Below are 19682 nucleotides of genomic sequence, written 5' to 3'. Positions count from 1 at the left end.
GCATTTTTAGGTTATCTTCAATAAATTTTGAGAAGGCTTGAAGAGTTCTAAATTACGAAAGCACACGTCATGTGCTCCTTTTTTTATTTTTTATTTTTAATGAGAAATTGCTTTTCTAGAAGTACTTTTAAGATCATTTTATGTGAGAATATTTTTTAGCAACTACATTGCAAAATACGGGTCAATAAAAATTGATGAAATGAATGTATTCCACTAAAATATTCTATTATGCCATATAAAACTCTGAAAGAAAATATTATGCCCGAAAGAATTATTCTTACCTAAGATTTAATATATTATCAAACGTTCATATATAACATTTTAAAAATCTAAATACTTATATATTAACTGTTAAAGTTAATAAAATCTATTAAATTTAAGGGTATAATTGTTATTTAATCAGTAATATTAAAAAAATAAAATTGTATCTCACAATTTTTCTTAATTAAAGTTTTAAAAAGTTATATTTTTTCTTCTTAGGGTTTTAATCTTTTTTTTTTTTCTCCAACAACTGAACTTTGGTCGACAACCCATCTTCTCTATTAACACTCTCTCTCTCCATCGGTGTTCTGTCTCTCTAACCACGAACTCGACATTTTTTCTCTTTAAATTCAGTTGAATCATGAGATGAAAGAGAGGACGAATTGACTCTCCTTCATCTCACGATTCAGTTAGATTTAGAGATGGAAACGTAATGAGAAAATGAATCATGGTTGAATTGTGAGATGAAGGAGAGTCAATTTGTCTTCTCTTTCAACTCACAATTTGATTGGATTCAGAGTGAGAGCGTTGACGAAGAAGATAGGTTGTTGGCAAAAGTCCGGTTGTTAGAGAAAAAAAGAAAAAATTGAAACTCTGAAAAGGAAAATGTAATTCTTCAAAATATAAATTGAAAAAAATTGTGAGTTTTAAAAATTAAGGGAAAAAATATAATTTTATTTTTTAATATTATTTTTTAATATTATTACTTAAATAATAATTATATTTTTATATTTAATAAATTTTATTAACTTTAATAATTAATAAATAAGTGTTTATGTTTTTAAAAAATTATAAATAAAGATTTGACAATAGACTAAATCTCCATGATATTAAATGTTTTGGCCAAAAATTATTAAAGAAACAACTCTTGGAAAAGATTTTTGTCATTGATGTCAGATCCGAAAACAAGTCAATGAAATTATTTTAGAAGATTCAAGCGGCGATTAATAATTTATCAGCATCAAGGTGCTTCTCGTCATTTCATATGTCACATGTATTCCATCTCTAAATTAATTTTGAGCCATTTCTTTATAATATAAAAAAGGCCAAACGACTATTTCCCACCCAAGGTTTGATGTTTTCTCAAAAACTATGGAAACATTAAACACCGACCCATGGTCGGTTAGATTTAACCAAACCTTAATGGTGGTGGAAAATCGTCATTTTTGCTATAATATTAAAAATCTAAAATAGAATTTAATTTTGACTTTAAAAACTAAAATTTTCAGCTTAAGAAAATGGCAATTTCACCTTAGGGTTTGGTTTTGAAATCTACCGTTCCGGCTCCATTGTCGACAGCCTCTTCGAAGCAGCCTCTCCTTCCGGCGAATTCCTCCCATTTTCGATCAGCGTCGGAAATCGAAGAACTTCGTGACCTCTCTCGTCAGAGATTTCAAAACCAAATAGTGTAAAACAGGCATGTAAAATTCCATTTCTAAATTAAATATTTGTGCCATTTGAGAAAACATTTATAATATAAAAAAATATTTTTACTTAACATGTACATGTATTAAGCTTGACCAAATCATTCGATGTATTACGTAACACTGACTAAAATCTGTCAGAATAAATTTGGATTCATTGAATTGCGTAACACAAAACCCTAATTTCAAACCCAAGATAGTAAAAGCTTCCAATAAAATGAAATGAATTGTTTTCATTTGTTTTTTCTTTCTTTCCTCTTTCACTTTTATAACAATCTAAAAGCGAAAATGAATGCTAAGAAAATAAAATTTCTTCAAAAAATTTATGTAAATTAACTCAATTAATAGATGGGTAAAATTGTATGATCCAATAGTATAGAAATTTATATTGATTAAATATTTTTAAATAAAAAATTAGTTGTCATGTGCTATTATAATAAATTGGTTGATAAAATAATAATTAATAAATAAATAATATATTAATCAGAATAATTTTTAATACATTTCATAGGGGGTTATAAACTACAATTTTCTCTTTAGAGTTTATAAATTTAATAACAGATAGATAATAAAACTCGAATAAATAAATAAAATAACACATCCAAATTGGTATCTTGGCCATGTAGGAGGGTATACAAAAGACTAATACAAAAAGTTGAAAATTTACCATAAAACTTACCTTTAGTCGAACAAAATAACCCAGATACAACACTAGACAAAATTCAATCATGGGGTGTATGCAATTCAAACTCAAGTCTTCTCTAAACGAGTCTTGTAACTCTACTATTTTTTCTAATTTTTAGATTCTAATTATTAAAAATTATAAAATTGATTTATTATATTAATGATAGTAAAAGGAATATTAAAAGCATTGAATTAGGATATTGATGAAATATAATCTCCCAGTGTCACTTTGAGATTTCCCCAAATTAAAGCATGGAATATGGCTATTGCAAAGGAGTTCCCATAAACAGGGAAGAAATTAGCTGAGTAGGAGAAGTATAATTCACTCAATCAGATGGAATCTCCCCAATTATATATCAATAATTCAGGTCATTTTACCAAAGATCATATAATGATCTCTCGTTGATGACAACTATGAATTTAACCCAGAAATATAGTAAAGAGTTGGAAAATGATTAGATCGAATCTCCGACTTTAGCAGTGAAAAATATTAGTATATTTCACCAAAGATGTTTTGCTCCTCTTTCGGATTAAATTAAAAAAAAAAAAAAAGCCCCATCAATGACTTGAAATATAAATATTCAACGTTGGACGGCTAAGATTGAAAAAGCCTTCCCCCTTTTCCCATAAGTGAACAGATATAAATGTAAGCTTTTTCGTCTTTCACACCAGGCACTTGCCAAATCTGCCCAACTACAATTTCAATCAAACAAACAAACAGACAAACAAACTCCAGGTGTAAGCAAAAGCTAACCCAAAAGCACTTTTCGTTTTTTTACTTCACCATCCAAACACGACTCGACTCAACTCAACTCAACTCACTGCTCTTACTTTAAAACCCTTAATTCTTTCTCTTATGGTATGGATCTACCGCCTTTCGCTCTCCGGATCTTCTAATCCGCCGTTGTTTCGGTTCAATTCCAAGTCCAATTTAATTTCTGTCTAAAATCAAAATGAAAGTTCCCTCTTGTTCCGTCTGCCAAACGCGCTACAACGACAAAGAGCGGGTCCCACTCCTTCTTCAATGCGGCCATGGCTTCTGCAAGGAGTGTCTTTCCAGAATGTTTGCTGCTTCCACCGACACTACCCTCTCCTGCCCCCGTTGCCGCCACGTCTCCGTCGTCGGTAACTCCGTCAACGCGCTGCGGAAGAACTTCGCTGTCCTCGCTCTCATCCTTTCCGCTGCCGCCCACGCTAACCACAACCACCATAACACACACCCCAATTTCGACAGCGATGTCACCTCAGATGATGAAGAGGATGAACGCGATGACGACGGTGGTGGTGACGGAGATAATCATCATGGTAGTAACGATAATCATAATGATGGGAACTATGAAGACGGTGATGTGATTTTGGGGCGGAGCGTGAGAGGGTCCCACGCGTCGAGTTCGGGGGCGTGCGGTCCAGTGATCAAGATCGGGCTGCATCAGGAGGTGAAATTGGTGAGCAAATTAGGTGAAGGAAGGAGGGCGGGGGTGGAGATGTGGGTCGGGTGGATCGGTGGGGCCCATGGGAGGTGTAGGCACAAGGTGGCAGTGAAGAAAGTGGTGGTGGGAGAAGAAATGGAGGTGGATTGGGTGATTGGGCAGCTGGAGAATCTGAGGAGAGCGTCCATGTGGTGTAGAAATGTGTGCACTTTTCATGGGGTTTTGAGGATGGAAGGGTGTTTGGGCCTTGTGATGGATAAGTGTAGTGGGTCTGTTCACTCTGCGATGCAGGGGAGTGAAGGAAGGCTTACTTTGGAGCAAATTTTAAGGTTTTTGCTTTATTATTTTTTTTAAAGCTTAATTTCGTGTGCAATGTCTATGCTTTTAATGCTTCTTTTGTATGTCTGAGCATCTATATGTTGATTCTTTTATCAAGTTGGTAGTGCATTTAACAAAATCAAGGGGTCTTTTTTAGTGGTCTTTTAATTTAATTCTTTGTTCCAGAGTTTGTTAAGTTTCTATATTTAGTTTAAATTGATTACTTGGCGGAAATGGTGAGTTAAGCAGTGGTTTCATTGAGGTTTTATATTGGGTGTTTGTGATACGTTTTTCATGCTGTTTTAATTGATCGCTTGGAATGAAGTGATTGATTATCTGTGGGTTTTTTGTTAAGTGGGTTGGGAGAAGTTGTTGCACGCACAGATCAAGGCATTGCCTCATACTAGAGTAGAGAAAGTATACTGCAGAAGGGCACCCGACAAATTTATTAGTCTTTTAGGGTTTTTTAAGTTAATTCTTTATTCAGGAGTTATTTGACCTTGCATTGTGTGGTGAGTAATTGTCTGTAGTCTTACGGTGATGGTTTCTTTGCGGTTTTATATTGATTGGTTATGTTATGGTTTGGTCTGGACATTTGGGGTTCAGTTTTGATATTTGGTTTCAAAGGATAACGGTGCTGCCACTGGATGTACAGTATGTTCATAGTGCTTCAGAGAGATATGTAAACCTTGTTATGGTGTAGAACTTTGAGGATTGATAATGTCACTTCACTTCTGATTCATATTAGGTGGGGGATCAGTGCGAATGGTTTTGTGCTTATGACTTTTTGATATCTAAGATTTATAATGTTTTTCTTTCTTCTACCAGTCAATGAAAAAAGTAAGGATAGTTGTGGGGAAAAGAACCTTTTTAAGGCCAAATTTCTCTGATCTTCCAATTAAGTAATTTGTCAGAAACCTGTTTAAAGTGAGATTTCATATGAATTCCATTGTCCATTTCCAGCAAATTTTAGGAATTTGAGTCGAGCTTTTGATAGATTTAGAGTATCCATCGTGACCTATTCATATTTTAGCAGGGAGTAAGGGAGGTTGAGGGGTCTACTTGATGTTGTAGTAAAAAATATGTATGGTGATTGTTTCCTTCAAGCTGCATAATGTATGCACTGCCCAAAATTTATATGTCTTTTGTGTTGAGTGGGGTTTGGCAGAAATCACTTCTGACTAATTCAGAATGTTATACCATACAAATGGGATTGGAATGTGGATTAGAGAACTTGTCTTGTTCCCTCCTTGAAAATTATATATATTTCGAGTACCTTCACATCTCACAATGTCATGTATAATTGTTTGAGACTAGAATGTGGAAAAACAACTTTAAGAATACTGATGCATTCATGAGGCCAGTAAGATTCTCTGTTCAAGGAGTAATATGGTGGTGGGAACTTTATGACTGTGAACTTTTATTACTTCATTGGAATGCAATTATTGGAATCTCTGTTGTATCAATGATAGGATAAATGAGGGAAATGATCCGGGATATCACTTTCTTTTTCACTGGCTTATTTTTTTTACTAAAGTGGCTTTGAAATCATTAAGTTGAGGCACTAAAGATCTGCTCAAGCTCTGCATTCTCACCAAATCCCTTGGATCTCAAGCTTGGTGTGGCCACACTGTTGCTCTCTTTGGCTATAGCTCTTGTCTTCTGCCTTTATTAGAGTTGTGTTTAGTTGAAAGTGTTTGTTAATTGACTAATTTCAAATACCTATATCCTCCTCATGATGAATGGATTACCATAAATTATCAGTTTTTTAATGTCGAGTGGAAGGCAAAGGCAAAGTGGGATAAATTTTTAATATGTGATAAGTTGGTCTTTTCACATGGAAGTTTGTAAGTTTCAGGATTAGAGCATGCAAAAGTTTTGTTCTCTAAGTGGCTGGCTCATGCATCTTTCTTTTTTGAAGAAAGATGATGTAGGGTTTAGTTTCTTTACCATAAACATTTCATTTGTTCTAAGCTTCTACTATCGTATAATTGGTAAATATTCGCTGGCTGTGGCTTTTGTGGTAACATGGTTTTTTTCCCCCAATTGTAGATACGGGGCAGATATTGCACGAGGTGTGGCTGAACTTCATGCATCAGGTGTTGTTTGTATGAATCTGGAACCATCCAATCTTCTCTTAGATGTAAATGGTCGAGCTGTGGTTTCTGACTATGGACTTGCTGCAATTCTGAAGAAACCTGCTTGTCGGAAAGCTCGGCCAGAGTGTGATTCCTCTAGGATCCATTCATGCATGGAGTGCACAATGCTCAGTCCACACTATACAGCTCCAGAGGCATGGGAGCCAGTAAAGAAGTCTTTAAATTTGTTTTGGGATGATGCAATAGGTATATCACCAGAATCGGATGCTTGGAGTTTTGGTTGTACATTGGTGGAGATGTGCACAGGTTCCATCCCGTATGTGAAGAAACTTAATGTTTTTCTTAATTTCTTCCTTGTTGATTTTTCTTATTTGTGGTATGATTTCATTGTGAGACCAGTTGACATTATTTGTGCAGGTGGGCTGGCTTAAGTGCTGAGGAAATTTATCGGGCTGTTGTAAAAACACGAAAATTACCGCCACAATATGCAAGTATAGTAGGTGTTGGAATACCTAGGGAATTGTGGAAGATGATTGGTGACTGCCTGCAGTTCAAGGCATCAAAAAGACCAACTTTTAATGCAATGTTAGCAATATTTCTCCGCCATTTGCAAGAGCTTCCACGAAGTCCTCCTGCAAGTCCTGATATGTAAGAACTTGCAATTAATGAATGTGATCTTTCGCTGCGATTACTTAAAATCTTTTGCTTTCTGGTCGTTTAGATGCTAAGTTCTTAGTCTGATTGGAATCTTGATTGGAATCTTGCTGAGATCATTTGTCATTAATTTCTTTCACATAATGCATATATCTTCTACTTTCTGTGTGTGCGAAGAGAAAGAAGAATCAACCTGTTTAGTTTGCTTGACTTGATTGTAGATATTTTCTTTTTAATTTGTCTGGTACAGAGGCTTTACCAAACGTTCTGGATCAAATGTGATGGAGCCATCTCCTCCTTGTGACTTGGATATTTTTCAAGACAATCCCACCCATCTACATCGACTTGTCTCTGAAGGGGATGTCAGTGGTGTCAGGTTAGTGTGCTTTGGTGCAGATCAGTCTGTACTGACTGTTATTTTAGTAAATCTTAACTTTCTAACTTCTTCATTCCCTTTTCTTTGTTCATGCAGAGATCTGCTTGCAAAGAATGCATCAGGAAATTCTGGCAGCTCTATTTATTCACTTTTGGAAGCACAAAATGCTGATGGCCAAACTGCCCTTCATTTGGCTTGTAGACGTGGTAGCGCTGAGTTGGTTGAGGCTATACTGGAGTATTCAGAGGCAAATGTGGATGTATTGGACAAAGATGGTGATCCTCCGCTTGTTTTTGCTTTAGCAGCTGGATCCCCAGAATGTGTTTGTGCTCTTATCAAAAGAGGTGCTAATGTTAGATCTAGATTGCGGGAAGGCTTTGGTCCATCTGTTGCTCATGTTTGTGCATACCATGGCCAACCTGATTGCATGCGGGTAGGTCTACAGTTCATCCTAATATAGCTGATTTTTTAAAAATCATTTGGGTTCTCTATTTTTTCAAGGTTCTATAGTTGATAAACTACTAATCTTCAGGAGTTGCTATTGGCTGGAGCTGATCCCAATGCGGTAGATGATGAGGGTGAATCTGTACTCCACAGAGCTGTCGGGAAGAAATATACAGATTGTGCTCTTGTTATATTGGAAAATGGTGGTTGTAGATCAATGGCTGTTCTAAACTCAAAAGATTTGACGTGAGCAGATACTTTTGCTCTCCTTTCTCACAAGTTGATATTGATATTAGAAACATGATGTTCAGTCTTTTCCTTCTTTTCTTTCACTTCCATTCATTATCATCTCTTTCCTTTTTTAAATGGTAGAAAGGTGTGGTTAGGGTGGAATAATTCTGTGGCTCTAAGATTTTTTATAGGTATTGAAAAATTGAGCCAATATTTGTTGCAATTCATTCTAAAACATTCACTTCCTTGGATGTTGCTAGTCAAAGTTATGTATGTTATATTTTTTTACTTTGCTATCATTAATGCTGCTCATCTAATTTTTATGTTTCAGACCACTGCATTTGTGTGTAGCAACATGGAATGTAATGGTTGTTAAAAGGTGGGTTGATGTTGCATCTCCAGAAGAAGTTGCTGAGGCCATTGACATTCCCAGCCCAGTTGGCACAGCATTGTGTATGGCAGCTGCACTGAAGAAAGATCATGAAGTTGGTAATGTTCTAAATTTTAGAGTGGCTCAAGCATATAACTAATTGTTGAGGTTTATAACATTTATATTTAAGCATTTGGTCAAGTGGTAACTTGACATGATATTAGACTCAAGTTGACGAAGTGATCTTGCTTTATAAATCCCTTACTATATTAAATTATTTTAATTTATGCTTGTGATTATGGTTGTTTTTGTGGTTTTTGGTTATTGATATTTTTGGTTGGCATTCTATTGCATGTTAGGGACATGTTACTATTGTTAGACCCATTTCTTCAACTGAATTTTCGTTCAAGTGGTAACTTAACAATAGATAGAATTATGTGATATTATATTTGTAGAGAAAATACTAGTATACTGAAGTATAAAAAAAACGCCAAGGTGGACCAGGTATCCACTGTAAGAGAGTTAGACCTCTACCCAAAAAAAAAAAAAAAAGGAACCTCAAAAATCTTGTATACATGATCACCAAAATAAAATGTGACTTTACATTGCTCCAATACAGATGCAGGCTATAAAGTCCTTGCTAAAAGCAACTCAATAGAGCTTCTATCCTGTTCTCGAATTATTAATTTATGACTTGTATAGGCCATCAGCTTCAAATATTCAAGCATTTGAAAGAAATGCCTTATAACATGTTAGCTTTTTTATCGCCTTCTTTAAAATTCTTGAGTGTTGTGGACTTGCTGTGTTGGTTAAAAGTTGTTTCCTGAGCTCTTCAGACTTTATATTGTTTTAGTCCTACTTCGTTGATTACTTGCTAGATTATTTTTTGTTGGTCAAAATAAATGGAGTTAAACTAATTTTCTCATATGCATAGATGGGCTTGGGTAAAACTCACTCCCAAGAGCTAACTTAAATGAGGAGGGTGCCCAACCACATATATACAACCTAACAACCCATCAACTTCATGATGTGGGTGTAACTGAAGTATACAGACGATTATATTTATAATTATTACTTACCTTTCTAGGGAGCAGTAAATATCAGAAGCACTTGGTTTATTTATATTTAAAATAAAAAATAAAGTCCCAGGGAATTCAAACTTTTAAATTGAATTATTAATAGATTAATAACTGTGGTGTTGAAGGTTGAGAAAAAAATTACTAAGTTAATCTGACATTTGCCATCCTAGGAAACAAGATTGAGTGTGATTTCTTTCAGTGTTCACTAGTTAATTATAATGATCACTATCGGACTTGAGTAGTCCTGTTCCAGACATGTTTTTGTGAACAACTTCTACTTCATTAATTTATAGGTCTCTGGATGAAGAGCATCGATGATACTATATTGTGGAAGATGAAAAAATAAGCATTTTTAAATGATAATTTATGGCCAATTTTGTCCCCTTTCCTGTTGCTGCCTTTGGAGATGCTCACATTTTGACAGAAACCTGCCGTAAATTGTTGTTTTCAGTTTGTATTGTGTTTTAAGTTTTCACTTCTGATTCTATTTGTTGCACTGCATTGTTTCAGCATTGTTTTAATTCTCTTTATCCTTCACTTTAATTTCATGATTTTATATATAACTTATTTTTTTACATACTTCCAGAGGGGAGAGAGTTGGTGAGAATATTGCTTGCTGCTGGAGCAGACCCAACTGCCCAAGATGCCCAGAATCGGACTGCATTGCATATTGCTGCTATGGCTGATGATGTTGAGTTGGTCAAAGTAAGTTGAAGACATTCCTACAATTATGTACATAGTACTTTTATTGTAACTGATGCCCATGAGCATCTGAAGCAGATGTGAACTCTTGGAATTTTTCTGTTTTGTTCTGGTTTCTGCATGATAATTTTATATTTTACAAATGTTAAATAGATTATTCTTGATGCTGGAGTGGATGTGAACATTCGAAATGTTCATAATGCAATACCCCTTCATGTAGCATTGGCTAGAGGCGCTAAGTCCTGTGTTGGGCTGCTCTTATCTTCTGGGGCCGACTGTAATTTGCAGGTTCCATTTTCCCCCTTTTTATTCAAAACTGTTGTTACAGAGTGTTAAATGAAATTGGTTTTTAATATACACCTAAAGCAACTTACTCTTGCTTGGAACCCTTCTTTATATGCTAGGTCTGATATTTGTTTTATAGTTCCTCAGAATGGAAAAATTTATCCTCTTTTTAATAATGCTAGGTAAAAATTTTCTAATCTGATTCAATGAGCTACTTCTGGAAAAGCTTTGTGTGGGCAAATTCCACCTGCTAAATATTTGCACTCAAATTTGGGAAAGAAGTCTTTTAGAAAAATGGTTGTTGGTTTCTCATCTTATACATTGTCTATTTGGCAAAATAGACTAAATTTTTTGGAATGTGATTAAACTCTAAAGACTAAAATGTTTTTGTTACATGTGCATGTATAAATGATTTCGAATAGATGATTTTTTTTTTTTTAATTTCTTTTCCCCTTAGGCCAAAGCCTCCATTCAGAAGATTGGTTTTTTGGAGGAATTTAGGTTTCCAAAGTTATATTTCTGGTATAAAAAATAAAATGGTATTGATTCTTCTTTGATAATTTAGTTATTGGATGCATGATCTTTCATCTTCAAAATTGGTATATCCTTAGTTGATTAAACAGTCAAGGAAAATAGATACTGTCTTCGTCAACATCCCCTATTTAGTCTTGAATCTTTATTGTTTATCATTTATGATTCAAAATTTTTTTTCTCTGAAGTCATCTTGTGGTCAACTCCAACATCAAGACAATTAGAGTAAAATAACATCAGTTTACAATATTGATTAGTTTGCTATAATGTGTATACTTCATGTGCTAATCTCTTGCTTCTCCTGACAACTTTGTGATACTTTTTGCATTCGTCTTACACTGTCTTCACTCATCATTTCAGGATGATGAAGGTGATAATGCTTTCCATATAGCCGCGGATGCTGCAAAAATGATACGTGAAAACCTTGAATGGCTTATTGTTATGCTTAGAAATCCAGATGCTGCTGTTGAAGTTAGGAACCACAGGCAAGTAGTTCTGTTAAACTTCTTCATGTGTCTTGTTTACTCTGTGGAGATTCTAGAGATAATCTCCAATGATATCAAATTTCACAATAAAAATTTAAAATTAGCAGCACTCTTCCATTGTCTTTTGAAAAATAAATTGAGTTTACCTTCTGTCTTCCAAATGTGCTCCAATAAAAAGGCAGAAAATCTTAACATTTAATTGTATCTAAACTGATCTATTCTTCATGTGATCGAATTTAAATGTCACCAAAGTGTATGTTTATTATTTGTTTTTTATAGAAACTTAATTTCAGTCATGATTATCTAGATAATGATATATGCATACACTGTATTATTCTGAAAATTTGATATTCTGGGATGTTTTTAATCATTTGAACTGTAAGAACATAAACACAATGAGTCTGGATTTTGATGAGATGTAGCTGGTTAAATTTTCCTTTGACTAGAGATCCAGTAGTGAGAATTTTTGGTTAATGTTTGTGAAATGGTCATCAGTATGAACAGGGACCCAGAGTTCAATATGCTAGCATATAGCATGCAATTCTTCACCTCCCATGTAAAGAGATTTACAAGAGGATGAATAATTTATCCTCAAAAAAGGCAAACTCCAAATCCACAAAGTGTGTACAAGATTTTATCATTCAAAAATCATAGCAACAAGTGGTATTCTGAAATATTCTGCTGCTAAACAATTTCTTTATCCTAGTTTTGGAAAATAGAGGAATAAGATGTACCTAAATTCAGAAAAATGGAAGCCCAAATAGATGCTTAGAAACTGTTTTTAGTCCCACGATGAATCATCATCATCTTCCTCTTTGACGTTTTCCAAATCTCTTTTTTTTGAAGCCTAAAGGGATATGTTTATGTGCTGCTTTATGACAAATACTGTCGAACCCCCACCATTTTTCATAACCTGAAGCATGGAGGGCCATGCTTTGTTTTTCTTTTAAGTTTTTAAAAATAAATAAATATGGTATGCACCATGTCCAGTCATATAAAAATGCCTTTTTGGACAAAGTTGGCTACTCTGGCCCATTTTAGATTTAGAGTTTACAAAGTCTGATGCATTTTTATTGTCATTTCATCCACTGTGGTTTACTTGTTTAGACATTGATTAAAATATCCTACTTTGCTCCAAGATGCAATATTTAGCTATACTTTCCAGTTGACTTGTAATGCATGTATTGTTGACAGTGGTAAAACATTACGTGACTTTTTGGAGGCCCTTCCCCGGGAATGGATTTCTGAAGATCTAATGGAGGCACTAATTATTAGGAGAGTTCATCTTTCTCCTACAATGTGAGGATGGATTATATTTTGATGTTTTCTTTTTGATAAATTTTTTTAGTTTCCTAAACATGACGCTTGAATTCTCAATTTTGTTCAGATTTGAAGTGGGGGATTGGATTAAGTTTAAAAGGAGTGTTGCAACTCCTACCCATGGGTGGCAAGGTGCAAAGCCTAGAAGTGTTGGCTTTGTGCAAAGCGTCATCGACAAAGACAATCTTATTGTGTCATTTTGTTCTGGAGAGGCTCATGTTTTGGCAAATGAAGTTATAAAGTTAATTCCACTGGACAGGGGACAACATGTCCAACTAATACCAGATGTCAAAGAGCCAAGGTATTCATTTCTATAAAACTATATATACATACTTTAAATACACAAAATGGATACATTGATGATGTGTCATCATTAGATTAGGTGATTTTAAAGTAAGGATAAAGAAACACTCAATTACATAATGACACAACTATTATAGCTTTTCAAAGAAAAGGCAAATTACGTGTTAATAAGTTAATGTTTCTTAAATTGATCCATGGAAATGATCAATCCATGGGGACTGTTACTGGGATATAAAAAAATAATAGTTTTAAGGTTACCAACCATGTTATGGCATGATTTTCTGTTGTTTTTCGTAACAAAATAATTTTGCACAGTAAATTCGTTCACTATTCATCTTGTTTGGAATCAGTTTCAACTGCTTTTCTAGCTGTAACATTTATGTAGTATATGTGGCTTGTAATAATGCTAAACAATCAAAATTTCTCAAATGAAATTATTCAAATTAGTTTTTCTTATGGGTACTCTTTATTTGTCTTGTTTGTCAGATCATTTTGTCTTAGCATTTTAAGTTTGAAGGAAAAATTATTGGTGCTGTAGCCTTTAATTAACTTAAAGTGTCTACATATATTATTGTACAATCTCTCTTAATAAGTAACAGACGATTAAAAATTGCTGTGGACGATTAGCTGAAGGCAGTGTGTGAAATTAACAAAACTATATATGGATCTCCACTGATTTTGGAAACTTTCATTTTACCTTTTGTATTTTCAGTTATTGCTAACTGTAACTATCTGCAGTTAGACCCTTTTCTGATATGAGGTATATAGTACTTTTCCTCTTAGTGGCTGTTTTGATGTTCCTTTGGACCCCTAATTCTCTCTTAGACTTCTGTCTTTTAGTGCAATTTTTTCTGTTCTTAGGGTGCAATTAAAAAGAAAAAACCTTGTAAGTCTTGTCCTTAAGGGACTTCAAGTACTTTCAGAAGTATATCAATGTTCAGTAGGGACTGAGTTGATTGTCAAAAGTAACTGTTACTGGTGTTGTGTTTTAATTATTCTTTGTCGTCCTTGATTAGTGTGTAAAACATTTTCCACATGCTCAGCACTGGCTGGTGGTTCCCGGGTTTCCTTTTTTTTTTTTTTCCTGATAATTCTGAAATCCCCTAAACTGGTTTTACAAACCTAAGTTCACAATTGAAGCCCCGACTGAACCATACCATCTTTGAGAAGCAGGAAATGGTGGCCTTTTGGCATGTGGGTTGCCCATGAGGACATTCTAATCCCAGATCTTGAGGGAGCAAAACATAGGCCTAACTGTCTGACTAACCCCTTATGTATTGGTGTTTCCCAAACATTGACTAATTTAATCTGATCAATTAAAATTTCATAACCAGCATGTACTGACACCTTTTAGAGCAACAGAGGTTCTATGTGATTACACAATTTTGAAATTAGCTTTGTTTCCTGCTAACAGCAGTAGACTTGGGATTTAAAGTATGCTTCACAGATTGAATGTGGCCTTTAGGAGTATCTGTTTGTATTTTAGATAATATACTTGTGCTATCCTAGTTCTGTTTTGCTGAAGTTTCTAGGCTGATAATCTCATTTTTTATTATCTTCCTTTTCCTGTTGTACTTGTATGCAACATCATGCTTTAAACTTATGCAATGTTTATATGGTACCTAATATAAATAATCTTCTTTGGATTTTATGCATGCTTCATGTCTCATTAATATCTAAACAGACTTCTTGTTGTCAATACTGTCCTTTTACTCTTTCTTTTTAAATAAATGGATAAGAACAAAGAAGACTTGTACTAATAAAATGCCATTTGCAAAAAAGGTGAATTGATTGTTTACAAAAAAACTAGGGAGAACCTAACAGCATGTAAGTATGCAGAACATCTGTCAAAACTATAAAGAAAAAAATTGTAGCTTCTCAATTAGGTTGAAATTTAATAACAAATACACAAAGTTAGGCCAAAACTCTTCTGGTCTTCTCCAATTTAAGTGGGTAGAGACAAAGATACATCCTGAAAACCATAAAGATGGAAGCTCTAAATTGAACTAACATCTTTCAGACAAAAGATTAATATCTACTTAAAACTCCTTCAAAGCTTCTTTATTTTCTTTCTTGCCAATGCAACATAAGTAGCCTGTACTGTTTAATTTTACAAATCGTTGGCCTTGTCTCCTTTACCAAAAGCATGAACATACTTAAATTAGTGCTTCTCTGCAGGAACAAGTGATACACATGTTTAAGAATTCTCTCACACAACATTCAGTTTAGACAATCACAGTTGAAATGGGTCTCTTGAAATTATGGCTCCTTTGTCGATCCTACTTTTGTGAAAGCCAAACAAAATATTTGGAGATTGCAAGTAACTTCACCTTAGCTACATATTTGAGCTGGAATGGTTTTAAATTTCTTGTGGTTTTATTCTTTTTTGAGGACTCTGTTATTCTAGGTGATTATAATCTTATTCTATTTTATGAACTTTTGTATTTTCCCCCAATTTCTACTTGCTGCATGGAAGCTATATAGAATGGGTTGGAAAGTTGCCAAACCAGATTAGACTGATTGGATTAGAATAAGCTCCCCTTAACAAGATACAAGCTTTCTTGCACTCTTGAAGTCTTTTTCCTTTCCTTGTTAACAAGATGTTGGAAAAATTCAAAGATCGAGGTTAGTCACATGTGCTAAATCCAGCTGGCATGAGATTCATTTTTCTATGTATTAATTCATATAATAATACTTTTGGACACGTCAACCTGAATCCTGGTATCAAGCCAAAATTAATAGATTGTGATCAACAAATTGTAGAAATGGCGAACCCACCTCTTCCAAGCTAGCTTAGACTTTAGGGGCTTAGTATCACATGGATTGAAACACCTAAAACCTTGGTACAAGAAAAATGTTAATGAGGTTCACCTTGCCTTAACGTTAACCCATTTGTATCTTCAAAATTTTCCTTTGAACACCATTTTGTTACACCTTTCTAACATTCATCTGGTTCTTGATGGAGTCTTATTTTGGAAAAATTATTTATATATCTATATATTGTTGCTCATGTTTGCAACATCCCACTCAAAACATGGGATTTAACATATAGATACATTATATGATGATCCTGAAACAGGCTTATGTTAATTATATAGTTGCTGCATTATTTTAGCTCTCTGTATACATGATTTGAAGGCATATCTAATGTAAGTTTTGGGTAGTATGCCTTGTCCGAGTCTGTATTCCCCTGTATTAAATAAAATTTGTTCAATTCTTAATTGATGGGTGATCCTGTTGTATTTTCAGGTTTGGTTGGCGTGGTCAATCTCGTGACAGTATCGGAACTGTGTTGTGTGTTGATGATGATGGGATCCTCCGTGTTGGCTTTCCTGGAGCATCAAGAGGATGGAAAGCTGACCCTGCAGAGATGGAAAGAGTTGAAGAGTTCAAGGTTGGAGATTGGGTTCGTATTCGCCCTACGCTCACTACTGCAAAGCATGGACTAGGATCTGTAACACCAGGGAGCATTGGTATAGTGTACTGTGTCAGACCAGATAGTAGTCTGTTGTTAGAACTGAGCTATCTTCCAAATCCGTGGCATTGTGAACCAGAAGAGGTGGAGCCAGTTGCCCCTTTTAGGGTATGGGAGAATTTTCCTCTTTTCTTCTATGGATACTGTTAAATCATAAATTGCCCAATTATTGATTTTTGTTGGTTGAAAGAAAGTTTAATCAGCTGTTTGTTTTTACAGATTGGTGACAGAGTGTGTGTGAGGCGATCTGTTGCGGAGCCTAGATATGCCTGGGGTGGTGAGACCCATCATAGTGTTGGAAAGATCAGTGAGATAGAGAATGATGGTCTGCTAATAATTGAAATTCCAAATCGACCAATACCGTGGCAGGCTGATCCTTCTGACATGGAGAAGGTTGAGGACTTCAAGGTAAAATATGACAATTCCTTCTTTCTTGTATGTCAGATTTGGAATCTTTGAGGTGTGTTTTAATTATTCGACTTCTTTGTAAATCCGTCTGCTCATTCATAATAGGTTGGGGATTGGGTAAGAGTAAAAGCATCTGTATCTTCTCCCAAATATGGGTGGGAGGACATAACGCGTAACAGCATCGGAATAATTCATAGCTTGGAGGATGATGGTGATATCGGTGTTGCTTTCTGCTTCAGGAGCAAGCCTTTTAGTTGCTCTGTAACGGATGTGGAGAAAGTACCTCCTTTTGAAGTTGGACAAGAGATTCATGTTATGCCATCCGTTACTCAGCCCCGGCTTGGATGGTCAAATGAAACTCCTGCAACTGTTGGAAAAATTGAGAGGATTGACATGGATGGAGCCTTAAATGTAAGCATGCTTATCTTTGACCTTGTGCATGTTAACAAGCTCTTAGGGTGTTAGTTCCTGATTCATTTTCTCCATGCAAATTATTGCACTAGCTAGTCAACAATTCATGCTGAAACAAACGGTGAATGAATTCATTGCCATACTAAGCTCTAACAATTTCATTAAATAGGTGCTATAAAATTGGAAACTTGCCAACACAGGTCTACAATGTGTGTGTAAATACTCTGTAAATTTTATGAAACCTATCTATGTTAGATCGGTAACATTTTGATTGTCTCTTTGTAGGTAAGAGTTACTGGCAGGCATAGCTTGTGGAGAGTTTCTCCTGGAGATGCTGAGCGGCTTTCAGGATTTGAAGTTGGTGATTGGGTGCGTTCAAAACCAAGCCTAGGTGCTAGACCAAGTTATGATTGGAACACTATAGGGAAGGAAAGCATAGCCGTCGTGCATAGCGTACAAGAGACCGGTTATCTAGAATTGGCTTGCTGTTTCCGTAAAGGGAAGTGGATTACGCATTACACAGATGTTGAGAAGGTTCCTTCCTTTAAGGTTGGGCAGCATGTCCATTTTCGAGCTGGATTGGGTGAGCCAAGGTGGGGTTGGAGAGGGGCTCAACCAGATTCACGAGGAATTATTACCAGTGTTCATGCTGATGGAGAAGTCAGAGTAGCATTCTTTGGTTTACCAGGGTTGTGGAGAGGAGATCCTGTTGATCTTGAGATAGAACAGATATTTGAAGTTGGAGAATGGGTGAGGGTGAGAGAAACTGCCAATACCTGGAAATCTATTGGGCCAGGTAGTATTGGTATTGTACAAGGAATGGGGTATCAAGAAGATGATTCGGATGGAAGCACTTTTGTTGGATTTTGTGGAGAGCAAGAAAGGTGGGTGGGGCCTACAGCCTATCTTGAACAGGTGCAGAGGCTAATGATTGGGCAAAGGGTAAGGGTTAAACCCAATGTGAAGCACCCAAAATTTGGATGGTCAGGCCATAGCCATGCTAGCATTGGCACAATATCTGCAATTGATGCTGATGGCAAGCTGAGAATATATACCCCAGCTGGCTCCAAAACTTGGATGCTTGATCCAGCGGAGGTAGAGGTGGTAGAGGAAGAGAAAATCCAAATTGGAGATTGGGTTAGAGTGAAAGCATCTGTTACAACTCCAACTTACCAATGGGGAGAGGTAAGTCATATGAGCCTTGGAGTGGTGCATCGAATGGAAAATGGGGAACTATGGGTGGCATTCTGCTTTATGGAGAGACTCTGGCTCTGCAAAGCATGGGAAATGGAAAGGGTTCGGCCATTCAAAGTGGGGGACAAAGTGCAGATAAGAGAAGGGTTAGTAACTCCACGGTGGGGTTGGGGAATGGAGACTCATGCAAGCAGGGGGCAGGTGGTTGGGGTAGATGCAAATGGGAAGTTGAGGATTAAATTTCTGTGGAGGGAAGGGAGACCATGGATTGGTGATCCAGCTGATATTGCACTTGATGAAAGCTCATCAGATGGGAGAGGTGCTTCGTGAGTGCTTTCAACGTTTCTTGCACTTTGCCATTAAAGCTATGAGAACCAGTCTTCCAGCTCAAGAAGTGGGTGGAGCAAGTCCACTGCATTGCACGATCAGATTTTGCTGAAAACTACCTGCAGTGAGGCGGCCACAAGGGAATTTATTTTGTCAATAAAAATCTAAAGTACAAAACTACCGATAGATGAGATGGATACAGAGCAGGTGTGGAGAAATTGGCTCGCCTTACCATTAATTTATAGGAAATACAAGAGCAGCAAGGTTAAAAGATAGCGGTAGGCCATTGTATCTTGCTGAGCCTGCGAGGTATATATGTGGTCGTTTATATGTATTTTGTGCAAATTGAACATTATAATATTGTGAGTTATCAGCATTAGGTTTTGTAACCCTCCATTCACATGGGTCATGTATTCTCTGCAGTAGTTTCTGATGTTTCCTGAAAAAGGTTTGGCCCTATTTCTGAGTTGCCAATACAGTAGTCATGGGGTGTCCACAACCCCAAATGCAAATGGCTCTGAGCAGAAGTTTAGCCCCAATGGATCGATTGGAATTTCTTGAACTAAGGCACTTTGAGAGCGTGTGATATAGCCATTTTCATATATGTAGATAATTTATTTTGAAAAGATCGAATGCCTATTAATTTATGTTAATGTTTAGGTTGATTGGGTTTAATACGTAGATGATTCATGCTTGGCCTGATGGAGGCAAGGGGAAATTGCTTTATCGGTTCCTCTAAGGTATCAACAAATAACAATTGTCATATGGATGGATAGAATTTGTCTTATTCGTTGATTTACAAAAAGTATAAATCACCCGTCTCAATTTTTTACTTGTAATTTTCATTCTCTCTTTCCATCTTCAAAATCCA

General features: G+C 35.7%; 1 protein-coding gene across 1 annotated transcript; it reads left to right on the top strand.

Annotated features, from left to right (window-relative positions):
* The first annotated feature begins 3060 nt into the window (after positions 1 to 3060).
* Positions 3061 to 19458, top strand: LOC123192353 (E3 ubiquitin-protein ligase KEG-like). Its single transcript, XM_044604876.1, has 16 exons — positions 3061 to 4128; positions 6170 to 6532; positions 6634 to 6864; positions 7121 to 7246; positions 7343 to 7679; positions 7779 to 7936; positions 8253 to 8410; positions 9957 to 10075; positions 10226 to 10360; positions 11249 to 11373; positions 12568 to 12672; positions 12761 to 12994; positions 16246 to 16579; positions 16691 to 16879; positions 16985 to 17290; positions 17576 to 19458. The coding sequence occupies exons 1-16, from the start codon at positions 3323 to 3325 to the stop codon at positions 18812 to 18814; spliced, it is 4965 nt and encodes a 1654-aa protein (XP_044460811.1). The 5' UTR covers positions 3061 to 3322; the 3' UTR covers positions 18815 to 19458.
* Positions 19459 to 19682: the final 224 nt, after the last annotated feature.

This window comes from Mangifera indica, chromosome 12, assembly GCF_011075055.1.
Source record: "Mangifera indica cultivar Alphonso chromosome 12, CATAS_Mindica_2.1, whole genome shotgun sequence".
Classification (NCBI taxonomy): Eukaryota; Viridiplantae; Streptophyta; class Magnoliopsida; order Sapindales; family Anacardiaceae; genus Mangifera; species Mangifera indica.
Note: the sequence above shows the minus strand (reverse complement) of the source record. Positions and strands in the feature narration are given on the sequence as shown.

What these genes read in the sequence shown, in the direction of transcription:
- LOC123192353 (XM_044604876.1), top strand. Translation starts at nt 3,323, where the DNA reads ATGAAAGTTCCCTCTTGTTCCGTCTGCCAAACGCGCTACAACGACAAA. An exon ending in ACTTTGGAGCAAATTTTAAG is followed by an intron (nt 4,129 to 6,169) that starts GTTTTTGCTTTA and finishes CCCCAATTGTAG; the next exon opens with ATACGGGGCAGATATTGCAC. An exon ending in CTAAACTCAAAAGATTTGAC is followed by an intron (nt 7,937 to 8,252) that starts GTGAGCAGATAC and finishes TTTATGTTTCAG; the next exon opens with ACCACTGCATTTGTGTGTAG.